Source organism: Elaeis guineensis, chromosome 3 (genome assembly GCF_000442705.2).
Source record: "Elaeis guineensis isolate ETL-2024a chromosome 3, EG11, whole genome shotgun sequence".
Classification (NCBI taxonomy): Eukaryota; Viridiplantae; Streptophyta; class Magnoliopsida; order Arecales; family Arecaceae; genus Elaeis; species Elaeis guineensis.
The window spans coordinates 106,207,055-106,223,618 of record NC_025995.2 but is presented as its reverse complement, the minus strand read 5'-3'; the positions used below and the strand labels follow the sequence as shown (position 1 = coordinate 106,223,618).

General features: G+C 41.3%; 1 protein-coding gene and 1 non-coding gene across 3 annotated transcripts; one reads left to right on the top strand and one right to left on the bottom strand.

Moving 5' to 3' along the window:
* Nucleotides 1-324: 324 nt before the first annotated feature.
* Nucleotides 325-430, top strand: LOC114914037 (small nucleolar RNA R71). Its single transcript, XR_003800470.1, has one exon. It is a non-coding gene; the product is annotated as a small nucleolar RNA R71 (small nucleolar RNA).
* A 9,033-nt stretch (nt 431-9,463) lies between these two features.
* LOC105041171 (uncharacterized) lies at nt 9,464-15,456 on the bottom strand. 2 transcript variants are annotated; one of them, XM_010918025.4, is made up of 6 exons: nt 15,158-15,456; nt 12,144-12,220; nt 11,969-12,039; nt 11,348-11,869; nt 11,186-11,276; nt 9,464-9,732 (listed from the first exon to the last, which is right to left on the bottom strand). In XM_010918025.4, exons 1-6 carry the CDS (start codon nt 15,297-15,299, stop codon nt 9,646-9,648), a joined length of 990 nt encoding a protein of 329 aa, XP_010916327.1. In that variant the 5' UTR covers nt 15,300-15,456; the 3' UTR covers nt 9,464-9,645. The 2 variants fall into 2 exon arrangements, with proteins under 2 accessions (XP_010916327.1, XP_010916328.1); XM_010918026.4 differs by having other exon boundaries at nt 12,144-12,214; nt 15,158-15,455.
* Nucleotides 15,457-16,564: the final 1,108 nt, after the last annotated feature.

Genomic DNA, 16,564 nt, shown 5'->3' with positions numbered 1-16,564 from the left:
ACATCTTGCACTGGATTAGGTAGAATCGAAGAGTGTCCGGTATTCAGAAGATGGTCTAATTTTTGGGATAACTCATCTACCTTACCGTGGATATCCATAACATTTTCAATCTGATAGATTCCATCTTTTTTCTGTTGAGATATAGGTTGTTCTCTAGAGATGGCAGATATGTGATGTAGGGAGTTCTCACTAAGTGTTTCAAAGAGCTGCTAAGCCTCGTCTTCACTCTTTAGCATGAATGTCCCACCACACGATGCATCGATCATTTATCGGTATTTATCTGATAGACCATCGTAGAAACACTGAATAAATTATCATATGGGGACAGCATGGTGGGGGTATTTACGAATAAGATCTCTTAACCTTTCTCATGTCTCATGAAAAAGTTCACCATCCAATTGGAAAAAACTAGTGATGGCTTTTCTAATTTGATTTGTTTTTCCAATTGGAAAGTATTTCTTGAGGAATTCTCTCTGAAGATGGTCTCAAGTTGAAATAATTATGGAATCTAGAGAGTTTAACCAATACTTAGCTTTGTCCTTAAGTGAAAAAGGAAACATTTTCAACCTGAGGGCACCATCGAAGAAGTTTTGGATTTTTACTGTGGAGCATATATCAAGAAATTTGTCCAAGTGTTTATACGGATCCTCATTCGTCAGTCCATAGAATGATGGAAGCATTTGAATAATGCTGGACTTGATTTCGTATTGTGTCGCCTCCACAAGAGGAGACTGGATACATGACGAGTAAGTGTAAGATGAGGGAGTAAAATACTCTCTCAATTGTCGTGGTGGGTCAATCTCTTGTTTTGGATCCATGGTTTTAATTTCGTTTATTCGAATCATTTTTTTTAGCTCTAGATCTAATGGGTGTAAATCAGGTTGTAATGATTGGCGTCCTAGCATACACCCAAAAGATCTCATCGAGTTTTAATTTCAACAAGTTTTTTTTTTTGAAAGAGAAGAGGAGAGTAAGAGGAGGGAAAAGAATTCTAAAGAAGAGAACCTAAGGAGTTCTAATGCTAAGAAGATAGAGAAGAATTAATTAGATTTGATATTTTTAGTCAACAATCAAGTGGTTCAATCAATCCTATCTATGGATTATCCTAGATCTAGACAGCTCCTAACTGCTAAGGTCACCTTCAAGCACTCCAAGTAGCAGACTAGCCGCTTAACTGGCCAGATAAGTGTAAGGTTGGTGGGGGTCCCCTTGTTGCTTTCTTTAGACACCAACTGTGTTGGTCAGGTTAACGAACGGAACCAATTAATGAACCACGTTCCTTTGGGACGTAATCTCTGAACCACTTTCCTAGACACCAGTTAAATTGACTAACCTGAACCTGGTCTAACTTTTAGGGTTCCTTGTCCTACTGAGCTCGAGGATTCTTAAGGATTAACGTCTAATTGATTTTAAATTAAAAGTTTAAGTCAATGTAATTGTAAGGTGGTGATTTGTGGGTCAAGGAAGGGTGATGAAATCCCCACCTTATGTTGATTAGGGTTTTACCCTTAAGATTTTTTTTTTTATAAAAATATGCAATGCAAAAGGAAAAGATGTCCAAACATGTTAAGTGGATTTTAAAATTTAATTGATTTATTTATATTAATCAAGTGTTATGTATTATCGTTGTATTCCTTTTATATTATGTTATCTTTTAGCAAAAAGAGATAAAAAGTAAGTTTTTAAATTAGGTTAATTAGATATTAGAAGATCAAGTGAATCTAACTAAATGAAAAGTAAATCATACTAAGATTAAAAGGCAAGTAGGTATTCTACAAATAAAGCAATAAATTAAATCTACTTTTAGGATAATAAATTATTCTAAGCTATAGAAAGCAGTAAATTACTGAGAATAATAGGTAATAATAAATAAGGTAACTACTTAACTATGCAAATAAGGTAATCTCACAGTTAAGAATAAAAGGTAACTACATAATCCAAATAAAAGGTTAAGAATCTAATCTACTTATGAAGTAGGAAATCACTAATTATATAAAACAGTAAATTATTTTAATCTATAGAAATCAGTAAATTGCTAGATTATAAGAAGTAGAAAATATTTCTATACATGCAAATAAAGAAATCTAAATATAAAATAGTAAATCTACCATATACGAAGAGTAATATGAGGTAGAAATTTTGAAAAAGAATACATAAAAGGCAATCAAGCAATCTAAAGTAAGAAATAAAAATCTAGAAAGTAGTAAAATATTTTTTTTATTTTATAGATTTTTTTTAAACAATCGCGCCAAAATCTCCGACAACGGTACCAAAATTTGATGCGTGTCATAGCACACCAAAATTAACCCTACTCATTACTATGTAGATAAGGTGAGTCGGGATCGTATCTGCAAAGATCTTAGTTGATTGTTTTGAAAACGTAAAAGAAAAAAATAATAAATTATAAAAAAAGTAAGAAAGAAAAAAGCATAAAAAATAAAATTATTTTTCATTAATCTAATAAAGAAGCATACATAAAGAAAAGAAATAAAATTGCGATACAAGATAACTAAACCAAGTTGATCTTCTTGCTGCGCCCGATGGTAGATGTGTCTCCTTAAATCCTTCGTCTTCCTCCGTGCAGACAGCGACAGGATGGCTGGAAGGCTTGGTACAGGAACTCCAAGGAAGAAAGGTTGATGGAAGCGGATATGTAACAGAAAAAGGGTAGCGGCACTAGAATTAGAACTTCTTCTAGATTTGATGGGATGTGAAAAAGGGATCTATGGAGGAATATGTTGTGCTAAGGTTAGTACTTTTCCTAGACTTATGAAGAAGAGAAAGAGGGAGAGAGAAAGAGAGAAGCTTGAAGAGAACTTAGGCGTTGGATTGACTGAAAAAGAGGGAGGCCTTGGGGTTCTATTTATAGAGTGAGGAGGCTAGGGTTTCATGAAAAGAGAGATGGGAGTGTGAATAAGGACCCTTGGATTTTTATATTGATTCTCCTCCATTGATCAATAAGTCGTGTTCACACTTAGTTCCATTTATCTTTTAATCTGGGCTTTTGATTGGAGAGGTTGCTTCTTGATCCTTGATCTTTAAGTTGTGTTCACACTGAAATAAGAGCTGATTGCTTGGTTCACTCAAATCTGAACCAATTTGAGTTCAAATTGAATCGTATGAACCCAAACTCCCAATTACTTGCAAACTAGACTAGATAGTATTAAATTATTAATAAAATAATATTAATGATTACAATATTTAGTGCCTCTAGCATCCTAAATTAAGTATTCATCAGTCCCAATCCTCGGAGAAGTAAAGCTAATCATGGATTGGGCTTGGGCACATAAGATATCAAATTTTATAAAAACCCGGCTAAGAATAAATAGAGTTTAGATGTGAGGTCCTGCTCATAATCAGCTTTGCATGGAAGCATAGTAGAAATAGTGTTGTTAATGAATGCATGTTAGTTAATTGAATTACTTTTTTCAGTAGAATATCTTGATATCAATTATATAAAGTTCTACTTCTAATTAAATGCAAACATGCATGCAATACTGACAGAAGCAAATCTAATTCAAAAGAATACTTTTCTTTAATGCTTAAACATTCAAATCTGGTATAAATTATACTCTACCAACGAAACTTTGACTATAATTCAAGGAATTATAACGTGCAAAAGCTACTTAATATCCACTGTTGTCTAACATATATGGTGCTATCCTCTTCACATCACAACCGAGGCTAACCCCGTAGACGACTAATGGTTGGTAAATCCTTCATCATCTAGATGCATATGATCAAGAATTCCTTTTGCAGCATCCATCAAGTATAACATCACTACAAGCACTGAGATGGGGATGCTCAGTCTCACCATCATCGTCACCCCGATTGCCAAGCTTGGCCTAGCGTCCACTGGATAAAGTTGCAGCAACCCTAGTATCTCACAGTTATTGGACTGGAAGAACGTATGATAGTATTGCTTCTCCCACTCGATCCATTCCTCAAGCAGCCCATCACCCCTATCCATCATCTTGATCGCCCTAAGGCGCTGTCGAAGAGTCTTCATGTTCTCGTCCACGACGCCTTCCTCATGCTTGCGGCGATCATCACCAGTATCTTCATGATTCCAAGTGGCACGAACCTTTCTAAGTTGCTTGCCATGGCCGTGAGACGTTGCTCTGCGGAAAGGCCGTCTCCTGGAGAAGTGTGTCCGAAACCGTGGAGGTAGCATCAGGGAACAGAACGAAGAGGCTGCCATTGTAGTGGATTGGATCATTGGAACCTGGGAGTCTCTTAATCTATAACATTAAAATGGGGCGTTATCTTTGTAGGGTTGGCAACAGTCCCGGAAATATTAGGAGGAAAAAGATTGTTGGAATACCACGTGGCCGCTTCATGTGGCTGCACGTGGGATAACTTGCTGGTGAGATGATGAAGGATTTGCCTTTTGCCGCGAAAAAGATGGAAGGATTTGTCCTCAGCTGGACTGCGGAAACGGTTCGAGGAAGGAAGGCTTCAGCCTGCAAAAAATGCGTATTCGAGTGCAGACTTGGACGCAAGGTTTACCTATGGTTAGACCATAAATAAAGGTAGGTGGTAGGCATTTGATGTTATCGTGTAAGCAACGACTAATAGAAGCTATATCTCAAAAATGACTGATAGGCAGTTAAAGTGGTGTTGGAGTAAGAGAAGATGGGGGACATTGCTTCCACGTTTGGCCAAGTGAAGCTTTCGTTGGTTGGCAAGCAGCAGAAGGGAATGTTACTTGGGGATTTGATGAGCTAGCTTTGCCTTTCGGGGAGGAAGGAAGGATATAAAATCGAATGGAATCGCAAGAACAGAAGACTTTATCAGCAGAGCACCTAGGAGTTTGGGTTATGAACAGAAAACTTTATGAACGGATATTTGATGATACTTGTATCTAGGATGACTCGGAATGTCATTCAAAAAATAATAATAAAAAAAAGGAAATCACTCAATCACTCAACAATCATCGATATTGGTAGGATATATATTGAGACAATGAAGAGAGAAGTGAGTCACTTCTCCCCGTCATATATGATACAGTCCTGGTACAGATATATTCAAGAGAGTTGAAGATGATGGTTATCAGAGTTGGGAAGGAATAGTTTGAATGGAGTCCCATAGAGTTCTCTCGGTGTGATTAGCCAACACGAGGCCACCTAGTTCGATGCAGTATTTGAGATTCTTTGTAATACACGCACGCACGCACGCGCAAAAGAAGAAGAAGAAGAAGAAGAGAGAGAGTGAGATTCTGGCCGTTCAGATTCAAACTTTTTATAGATTTCACATTACTAAAATTCTTCAGTTGTTGGTCCCAATAAGAAGGCTAGAGCCACAGCTTGATTGAATTAGAAGCAGAACGGCTCGTGCTCGCCTACGTAACTGCATCTAGTCCTTTTGAAGTTATCTCCCTGTTAGGCGTGGCTTGCATGTCTCTCATCCCGCTATGCAAAGCGGGAAAACACACTGTTCTTCACCAGAGCCAATAATTGACGTCCACGGATGATAACAACTGCTCTGTGCCAGATTTTATATGTTGGATGGATGTCTGGCCTGAACACCACCTTTCAAGACTTTTTCAGTACCACACGATGCAGTAGGAAGAAAGAAAAAACAAAACAAAAGAAAAAATAATCAAAATACGTGGATCAGCCACAAAAGAGCTCGCCTCCACGGAGCATGCAAACTTCACTATGAAAAAAAAAATTTTACAAGAGGAGACCTCACCCTCAATCCTTGTACACCCTATTCTTTTTCACTAGAAGTTCCCCTCACAGAAGCTCTCTCTCTTGGAAGACCTCCTGAACCCCTGACGTGCCTGGCGACCGCTGTCCAGGAGCCTCCTGCTCCTTCTCTCTCAGTGCTTCCATCTCTCTCTTCTTCCTCTTCTCGGGTTTCGTGCGGTCTCAGGCACAAAATCGAACCATCACTTTACTGTTCGTCCACAAGGCTTTTTATAGACCTTAATCACTACTTAGATCATGATTAGGACTCCTTAATCAACCCAAATAACCCCTGAACCGTCGGATCAAGACCGGGAGCCACCCACGCCGTTCGATCATGCTTCGATCCAAGAAATAGTACCGTAGACCGTGAGAAATGCATGGAAAACGCCCGCGCGGTCCACAGACCCAGCAGTGGACCGTCCGATCCATGATGGACCGGGGTAAAGGGCCAGGCAAGCCGCCTGGGCCTGGGCCGCACCTGCGAGCGGGCCTGCGTGCGGATTGGGCCGCGCGCCGGATTGGGCCGCCGGCCTGCGTTGGTCGCGCGTCCTGCGCGGGCCTGGGTCGCGCGTCCCGCGCGCCGCCGCCTGCGGCCGCGCCGCTGCCATCCACCACCGATCGCCGGTGGTCCTCCACCGCCTCGAATCTCGTGCCGACTTCAAAAGCTCGTATCTCCTTCATCCGAGCTCCGTTTCAGGTGATCTTGGTCTCGTTGGACTCTGTTTTTCGCCACGAACCTCACTGTAGGCTCAATGTAGGCTGAATCTCCAGACGTCAAATCCTAACAATCTCCATCTCGACTCGATATTCGGCCTCCTCCAAACTCCGAGAGCTTCTGGATCTCCTCGCCCCCATGCCCTGGGGCAATCGCCTGCTGATCATGGATGGACAAACATGGGAGTCGAGCCAGACTGCTCGATTCCATCTCCGTCGTATGCTGTGCTCCTCCTGACCTGAGACCTGTTCGGGGTATCGTCCTGCGGCAATAGGAATCTCACCTTGCGACGTCGCCTCTCGTCCTCCTGAGTCTCCTGTCTCGTGCCCGATCCGCCTCCTGGAGCTCCACCTCGCTCTGGGCTCCGCCTGGCTCCCGAAGCTCCACCTCGCACTGGGCTCCCTATCAGGTAATAATGTCCTCTGCTCTCCTTTTTCTCTTCCAGCACAATCCTATTGCCGCGTAACACCCTCAGGATTCCTCCACCAGCTACCGTCCTGTAGCCTCTCGAATCAAGTCTGCTAAGTGAGATAAGATTTCGTCTGAAATCGGGTATGTATCGAACCTCCCCCAATCTCCTCACTGCACCGTCATGTATCCTCCAGCTGACCGTCCCAATGCCTTTGATCGTACAGCTCGATCCATCCGACAGATATACAGTGCCCTCACTGTTCTCCAGGGAGTCAAACTGCTCCTCTCTGCAACATACATGATAGGGGCATGCAGAATCTAATATCCACTGCTGGGAAGAAATAGATACCTCATCAGATATCTCCAGGACATCTCCATCTGAATCGCTGCTGGCCGTCGCTACAGCAGCCACCGTCTGATTTTTGAGTTGAGGGCAATCTCTGGCTAGATGCCCCAACTCCTCACATCGATAACACCTGATTTTGCTCAAATCTCTCCTGGACTTGGACAGCCCTCGTTGCGATCTCCTGTCGCTCTGTCTACCGCCTCCTGCTCCTCCAGAAGCCACCAAAGCTGAGCTATCACCACCTGAGCTCGAAGCTGGATTCTCCCTCCTGAGAACCTCGTTCTGGAGTATCGCCACAGTGATCTCGTCCATCTTGATAGTGCTCTTCCCCACTAGAAGAGCAGTCACCAAGGACTCGTACGAAGGGGGAAGCGACGCCAGCAAAACCAGCGCCCTGGTCTTCTCCTCAACGTTCTCGCCAATGCTGAGGAGATCGGTGAGGATCTTCTGGAAGTGGCTCAAATACTCCTGCACGCTGTCCCTCAGTCATCCGCAGTTGGTAGAACTGCCTCCAGAGGAAAAGTATGTTGGTGAGAGACTTCACCATGTACAACTCTTCGAGCTTCGACCACAGCACCGTCGGGAAAGTCTCGCTCAGCAAATGGATCACCACCTCATCCGCCAGGTACATGCGGATGGTACTCACCGCCTGCATCTGTAGTCGCTTCCAATCCCGCACCTCCATGGTGGTCGACTTCTCATCGCACAAGAGAGCATCGATCAACCCCTGTTGGATGAGCACGTCCTTCACCCTTGCCTGCCACAAGAAGAAATTGCTCTTACCATCGAACTTGTTGATCTCCATCTTGATTGTTCCTGTCTTCTCCATCTTCAGTCTTGCTCACCACCACTGTAATCTGCATCCTTGTACCGCCTTACTCTGATACCACTTGTTGGGTGGATGTCTGGCCTGGACACCACCTTTCAAGACCTTTTCAGTACCATGCGATGCAGCAGGAAGAAAGAAGAAACAAAACAAAAGAAAAAACAATCAAAATACGTGGATCAGCCACAAAAGGGCTCGCCTCCACGGGGCATGCAAACTTCACTATGAAAAAAAAAATTTTACAAGAGGAGACCTCACCCTCAACCCTTGTACACCCAATTCTCTCTCACTAGAAGTTTCCCTCACAAAAGCTCTCTCTCTTGGAAGACCCCCTGAACCCCTGAAGTGCTTGACGACCGCTGTCCAGGAGCCTCCTGCTCCTTCTCTCTCAGCGCTTTCGCCTCTCTCTTCTTCCTCTTCTCGGGTTCCGTGCGGTCTCAGGCAAAAAATCGAACCACCACTTTACTGTTCGTCCACTGGGCTTTTTATAGACCTTAATCACTACTTAGATCATGATTATGACTCCTTAATCAACCCAAATAACCCTTGAACCGTCGGATCAAGATCGAGAGCCACCCACGCCGTTCGATCACGCTCCGATCCACGGAATAGTGCCGTGGACCGTGAGAAACGCATGGGAAACGCCCGCGCGGTCCACAGGCCCAGCCGTGGACCGCCCGATCCATGGTGGACCGGGGTAAAGGGCCAGGCAGGCCGCCTGGGCCTGGGCCTGGGCCGCACCTGCACGCGGGCCTGGGCCGCGCCTGCACGTGGGCCTGCGCGCGGACTGGGCCGCGCGCCCGCCTAGGCCGCCCACCAGCGTGGGTCGCGCGTCCCGCGCGGGCCTGGGTCGCACGTCCCCCGCGCCGCCGCCTGCGGCCGCGCCGCTGCCACCCACCGCCGATGATCCTCCGCCGCCTCGAATCTCGTGCCGACTTCAAAAATTCGTATCTCTTTCATCCAAGCTCCGTTTCAGGTGATCTTGATCTCGTTGGACTCCGTTTTTCGCCGCGAACCTCGCTATGGGCTCAATGTAGGCTGAATCTCAAGGCGTCAAATCCTAACATTATAAAAACATGCTATTCTTCACCGGCCTCCAGACTGATTGGCTTCGCTATGCACGTCTAATCATCATTTTTTTTTTGTGTGTGTGTGTGTGTTTGTGCGCGCCAGAGAGATCAGAGTAGGTGGAAGAAAATTTGTCATGCTCACTTAGACATCACCATACCCAAGCTTCCTAAGAGAAGCACAAATGTTCACACTGATATTGACCTAGTCCTCAAATCAAAAAGATACTTTGTCCACTCCAGCTTTTTAACTAAAGAAACAATTTCTGACAAACCTGAATGTTCCATGCACATGTTCAGATGATTGTGTAAGTTCCAGATAAAGAAAATATTCTGAGATTTTAGAGGCCTATTCCTACTTTTGTAAGAAAAAAGTTAATACTTAAACAGAAGGGACAGTGAAAGTACAAAAGAGTCTTATTCTTGGAAGGATTAACTCAGAGTCTCATAAGTGATTTATGACAAACTCTGAAAGCAAAATGGCCAGATGACCCGGAAGTTGCGGAGACACTTAAACATACTTACGGTTTTACAAGTCTGAGAACAGGTTAGTTATTTAAGAAATTGCACCTTCATGAATGATAGCATCAAGCTCCATATTTAGGTGCCTTCCAAAGCTTAAATGCCACCTCGTGCAGGAATCTGTCTGCAAGTATAGCAAGATTTCCACCACGCTGCATGATACAAAGAAAACATGGTACATTGCCTTTTTAGTAGATTAAATTGAATTAGAAAAATGAATGACTACGATGGTAATTAATTGTTCGGGAAGCCAAGATAGAATGTGGGTTTCTACAGCACAAGCCTAACTTTAGATGCACCTCGTTACAAACCAGCATCAGTAACTCTAGAATCTCTTCTACAAGAGAAGGGATTGGAATAGAACCATTTCCATTTTCACTACAAGATCAATAACTTGATAGCACAATCTTTATGTATCAGTATATGGGATTACTTCAAGAGTCCATTACCTCAATAATGAAGTAAACAATTTCTCAGAAAGGAAATTTCAAAAAGTACATGAGCAAAAGAATACAGTGGGGCAAGCCTGGGGAAGCAATGTGTCAAAACAAAGCATAGGAATCCATTGTTTGTTGCCACCTTTTTTTTCCCTTTGAGTATAATAAACACAAAATCATTTAACAACTAACATATACCTCAACCAAAAGAGCATCATGAAGAAATGAGTCCTTCAAATCAAGTTAACAAATAGATTATTAATTATAGGCTATTAGCAATTGGAGCAAATAAGGAAGTCATATAGGCCATTTGAGCAAAACATCTCCACATAGTCAATCCCATACTTGTGGATGAAGCCTCAAACTACAACATACTATTTGCAGCACTCAATAGATCCATCAAGCCAGATCCCCAGCTTATACATCTATTTCAGAATAGATGTGTTGTCATGGCATACACCATTGCAGTTGGAAACCTCAGCTAACTTCTAATGTAGGCATGGACATGAACAAGTGCTTAAGAATTGAAACTAATTAGAGGAATGCACATAATTATGTCTACTAGTCTAGATATTTGTCAAGCTGATTCCTAGCTCATATATCTATTTCAGAATAAATTTGTCGTAATTGCACACACCATTGCACTTAAAAACCCCTGCCACCTTCTCGCATAGGCATGGACATGAACAGGAGCTTAAGAATCGAAATTAGTTACGGGTGTTCTCATAATTGTCTGCTAGTCTGGTTATTTACATGGGTAGGTGAATAAACATCCGTTAGGACATAGAAAGGTTGATAGTGCTATTGTTGGTTTCTTTTCCAAACATTATTTTCATGCATATCTAATAGTTTCTGAGATCAACATTCACCAACCTTAAATATGGTCTAGTTTCCTCTTTAACTCAAAAACACAAGGGACAGAAACATAGATAGAACCAAGTGTACCACAACCTCAATCATAATATTATGCATCATGTTTTGCTAAATAGAAAAAAAAAAGCTGCTAAAAGCAGCATATATATGATTTCTATCATTATGGTTTTTCCAAAGTGATCAATCTTTATTGAAGCTATGAGTAAGAAGACAATTAAACAAAAGTTCAACAAGCTTTCAGCTTTAATACTCCAAGGCAAGCACTAAGGCTAAGTACGCTACAAAGATTACATACCTCCTTAAATTCTTTAAAAGAGAATTCCATAGCCATATCCCTGCGGGTTACTCCCTCCTGCCATTGCGCAATTAGCATTGGATGGTGACGCCTGCAGAACACAATTTAGTCGGTCACGATATGTCACCCTACCATACTCAGACTGTGACTGCATTACATTACCTGATGCCATCTAATATTTTTCCTCCTTTCATGTTATAACTTTGACAAGGGCGAAGAAAAGATAGACTGGAATTTGTTTCTGTTCCAGAGTTCAAAATAAAGGAGCAACTATCCTGGCTTGCAGAAACAGTTCCATAACTCAATATGATCGAGAAGTGTAGACGAGAAGCAATATCTAATCCAGGCTGTGTTGCTTGCATAATTCCACCTATAAGCATGTTGAGCCAATCAACACCAGTGCCATCGACCATCTTTTCTTTCAGATCTTTTGACTTTTCACTAGTTCTGATGTGCAAAATCACGAGATCAAACTCGCTTTTTTCAAGAACTTTCCCTCCAGCAAAGCCTAGCAACTTTAGTAACTTAGATGTTAATTCTTCAGGAAGTTCTTGAGGGTGTTTCTCAAAGGGATCATTTTGCATGATCAACTCATCAATTTTCAACACACTGAAACCAAGCTCTCTAGCAAAAGATCTAACATTTGGGCAAGCAGTAATTATAGCAGCTCTCAAACCATTAAACCTGAAGTTCAATAACAACAAGCATGAAAGTTTAATCAACAAAATTTATGCTACTTAAAAAATTGCATCAATTCAGTGAAAAAAGAAAACATTATTGTACCTCTGTGACACTGTCAGGATGGAAGATTCCTTCGGATTCGCATAAGCATCTGCTTCTTCATGTTGTCCATTCTAAAGGACCAGAAATACATTTGACAAAGCATACATTTAGTGTTTTGTCATTTGGTTATTCTTACACAAAATGTACAGCAACTTTACAAGGAAACTTAGCTCACCCTTGCTGTATAGAAATCATATGCGTCCAATAACTGTGCTAGTTCTCTAACCACTCTGTCATCTTCAGACTCTGAGACTTAAACCCAAGAAAATCACATGCAAAGAAAAGGGAAAAAAAAAGAGAAGAAAAAAAGAGTCGGACACTTTATCCAGCTATTCGGTTAAAAGAAACTTATTTTCTATCAAGAAAAATAATTGCTCTGCAAACAACCATTGAGATTAAAACTACAGATGTCCCAATGAAGAAAAAGAGATAGCAGCCCCCTGTTTTTACCCACCATGTTACATAAAGCAGATTAAAAGGCTTTTATGGAAAATAAATTGAATCAGTGAAATGCTCACATGAACAACCATTCAGATATATACTTGAGCGATCTAGTCTTGGTCATCCATATTGCATTTTAAATAGAATTCCAGTGGCATAACTTAGAACCTAGAATCAGTACTTCTTAATTTTTCTAAAAGGCTGACACATGAAAGGTTGTTTTTGGGAAGGCACATATGCCTGCAGTCATCTTGGGCATTAGGGTGCTTTAATGAATTCATATTCTCACTTGTGCCACTACAACAAAGTTGCAATAACTTTTCTATGAACAAAGGCATGGAATTTTAAAAGTGTTTCTCCATATTACAGCTTGATAATGAGATGATAAACAAATATTTCTATTCTTTCATGCAAAAGCTGCAGCCTGCAGGACTAAACCTGCTATATTTCACAAGATGAAATTAAGCCCAAACTATAAAAAACATGAAATGCAACATAACAAAATGAAATGAAAAAAAGTATAACTGGATTTGAGAAAAAGAACACAATTATGCTTCCATCCTAACTTATTGACTTCTATTAATAATTAACAATTCAATATCGTAATTGTATTTCTGGCTATTAACACCATTGATGCTTGTCTCATTTCTGGATTAGGAAGATGGAAAGTTGATGTTATATTGATCGCCAAGCATAAAAAGCATGACAAGTTATGACATGGGTCCAAATTCAATATTTAGACATCCCTGTTATAATGTCAGAGGTATCCCTTAAAAGGAAAGCCTGGAAATGAGGATCTAAATAGTTGGGACCAGGAATAATGGTGACCCAATCAAGTAATCACAAGAAAGAAACAAAGTAATAAACAAACTTTTGATAAATGGGTAGATAATCACTATTGCAATTTGCAAACTTTAGGAGCCGGAATCTTCTATCTAAGGTATTGCACCCACTTCAAAGCCTTCCAGTAGTCTTACACTCACATCCACTTCTTAAGTGTGTCCTTACTAGAAGTGTTTCTCAAGTATCCTCATCCCTGCACCCACTCCACTTCTAGCGACTAAGATACAAACTTAAGGCCAAGAAAAAAGAAAAGAAAGCCAAGGCACTTCATCTCAAATTAGTTATTGTGAAGGCATTAATTAAGTGATTGAATATGCAAGGCATCATATCAGTGATCATGTTGTCAAACAAAAGCAAAGTACTGCACCTTGCAAAAATAGAAGAGCCTAAAATGGCATGATTCTTTTAGTGCAGATAAATGTAGCAACCACACATGCTAGCAAATTGCCCAATCAAAGCACAAGGAGATTCTTAAGAATGCAACATAAACAGTAAAAGAGATGACACTGATGGTATGTATGTGGATATGACGGCTGCACATCCACCTCATAAAGATCAATGTGAAGAAAAGGCATTCTTCACATCCAACTAATCAAATGGTCATCCCAAACAACAACCATGTGAAGAAAGGCATTCTTCACATCCATCTCATAAAGATCAATGTGAAGAAAGGCATTCTTTATATCCAACTAATCAAATGGTCATCTCAAACAACAACCATGGCAATAAGGACATGAATGGTGGCCAAAACAACTCCTCTAGCGATAGGCACATGAATGGTGGTTATCTTGGTAACAAGAGAGAAGGCCTCATAATCAATACTTTAATCCAGTGTGACTACACATAACAACAGTCAAATGATAAAAGGAAATTTAAGGTAAAAGTATCCCATGATTTACCTGATGAGAATGCCCCTCTCTTATTTTCCACTTCAATAAAAACTAGGAAGAAGCCATTCTCAATTTATCACTCGGAAAAACATGAAGGGTGATTTCTAACTGTGAGAAAGACAAGCTTGAGGTCCACAATTCTTTGCATATTTCAGGTCTACAGTGTGGAGAATATAATTTTGGGTATTGGCAAGCCTCTCCTCTTTCATTACTTCAATAGCTTCAGTCAGTGAAGATATCACCTTTAGTTCTACCATGGCATGCTCACTGAGTGGATAATTGTTCATTGTAAGTAACTTAGTACCTTTAAAGCTCGGATCTGTACCAACAGCTCCATATTTCACCAATTGTAGCCAGCATGCAATTATCTAGTCCACAAGAAGTTTGTAATCGAAAAGAACAATCAAGATAACCTTCCAAGGATTGAGGCTAACTAGGCGTTATTTTTACCTACTATTTATCGAAACCAATACTCACTCTTTTTTGCCAGCAATAGGACCTCTTTCATTCATTCTCCAATCCAATGGGCAGCTACCATTACCTTCCAAATCTTCCAAAGTAACAGTAATCCAAAGAAGTCTCTAATTAGAATCCAAATTATGTTATCGCTACCCTACTGAAGATCATAATGGCACTATCTTCATAAACTTCACGAGATAAAATAAGAAACTTCAATTTACTGTTTGAATAATTTAGACAAACACATTGTGGCACATTGTTCTGGCTGGGATAGAAAGCATAATCCATTTTGCCTTTCCAAAAAGCAAGTGATTTCAAGGTGTATAACCTAAGTGCAGTTAGGTGAATAACGAAGCATCCACCATTAACAGTCCTTTTCAATGACAGACTATCCGATTCCCCTCTCCTATAATTGGGAAAAGAAAATGGAAATTTGGAGCATAGCAACCATTTTTAACTGGAGATTCGACCTTTATGCCAGATCAACATGAAGGAATGCTTCAAATTTAACATCTACAAGAAAAGAAGGGAATGAGAGAGGGAAAGAGAGAGGCACCGGTGGGAGGGGGAGTCCGTAGCGAAAGAAAGCCGCAGGAGGCCCGAGAGGCAAATGAATTGAGATGGGCATGAGAGGGAGAGAGCAGAGGAGCGTGGCCGTCCCCGTATATCACCAGCGCCCGGCTTGGCTTGTCGGCCATCTCAGTCACTCTGGATTTAGGGTCTTCTCCGAATGTCTCGAGAGGCCGAAAAAACCATCGGGCACACAAACGAACGCAATCTCACTGAAGAATTTAAGATAGCCCAAGAGATCGGATCCGATATTTAGCTAGGTGCTCGTGATGGTGATGAGTGGATTCCAATTAAGTACCGTGCTCGCCCCAAAGGCAAGCTTTTGAGGCTTGGTGTCCGCCGTACTAAATAGATCATATGGACGGATCCTTATATTGCGCCATGTCAGCCAAAGTTAGAATCTCAAAGCAAGCAAGACCGGATAGGAACGAAGCGGGAATAACGGAACCTCCGTTAGTTCGGCGCTGCGGCGGCGACCGTGGATAAAGGGCCCGTATAAGAAAGCGTGGCCGCCATGAGTTCGAGCACCTCAATCGTGGGAAGTAAAGGAGGAGGGCGGAGGACAGCGACGGCCGAGAGGCATCCGAGGAGGAGGATGTGTAGGGCGCCGGGTGGAGGCCGTCGCCAGGGCATGCGGGACAGGAGGATCACGGCGGTGGCGAGCGAGAGCGGAGACGAGGGCGATGTGGGCGGGGAGATCATGGTGGCCAGGATGTGCTTCGTGGAAATAAACAATTGATGATACGCTTGCTTGAGTTTGAAGAGAAGTAGCTTCTAGTCTTTTATATAACGTGTTGTTGAAAATAGATTTTATCAGACTTTGTTTGAACAGAAACTGAGATCTTTGGCTTGGCGTTTTCTAAATTTTATTTATTTATAAATTTATTTATTTTCTCCATCCAAGTTTAATTTTCTCAATTTTACTTTTGTCGCGATCCATTTCTAAAATATTATTGGTACTTGTTTATGGTAATCTAAATGTTTTACATACTATCGATAGTCTATACATTTTCTAATGAACTGAAAATGAAGGTTAGTTAACCCGTTTCCAATTTTAAGGAACGATACAAAGGGCGCTCTATAAACCCATCATTTTTAGCTCCGCCTGTAGCTCTACCCAAAAGGACTCCTGTGAAATTTGATTTGTAGCTAAAGAAGTCAAAGCTTGAATCCAAAATAAAAATGAGCAATCAAGTCTTGGCTCCATATTGTAAACGCTATAGATCATATCAATATCAGTTAATTAATCTTTATTAGTGTATTTGTTTATTCTTTAAACCAAGTATAGTTTCTGGTATTGAACAAAATTCGATTCATGAGGTTTGAAATAATAGTAAACGAATTAATTATCTCATAATCAAGCTTAAGTCATAAGTTGGGACTTCATCCCAGG

Bases quoted from the DNA above. Each gene is read 5' to 3' on its own strand.
- LOC105041171 (XM_010918025.4), bottom strand. From the start codon at position 15,299: ATGGCCGACAAGCCAAGCCGGGCGCTGGTGATATACGGGGACGGCCAC. The intron at 12,040-12,143 runs GTGAGCTAAGTT...CTGGTCCTTTAG, and splicing joins ATGATTTCTATACAGCAAGG to AATGGACAACATGAAGAAGC. The intron at 11,277-11,347 runs GTAATGTAATGC...TGTGTTCTGCAG, and splicing joins AAAATATTAGATGGCATCAG to GCGTCACCATCCAATGCTAA.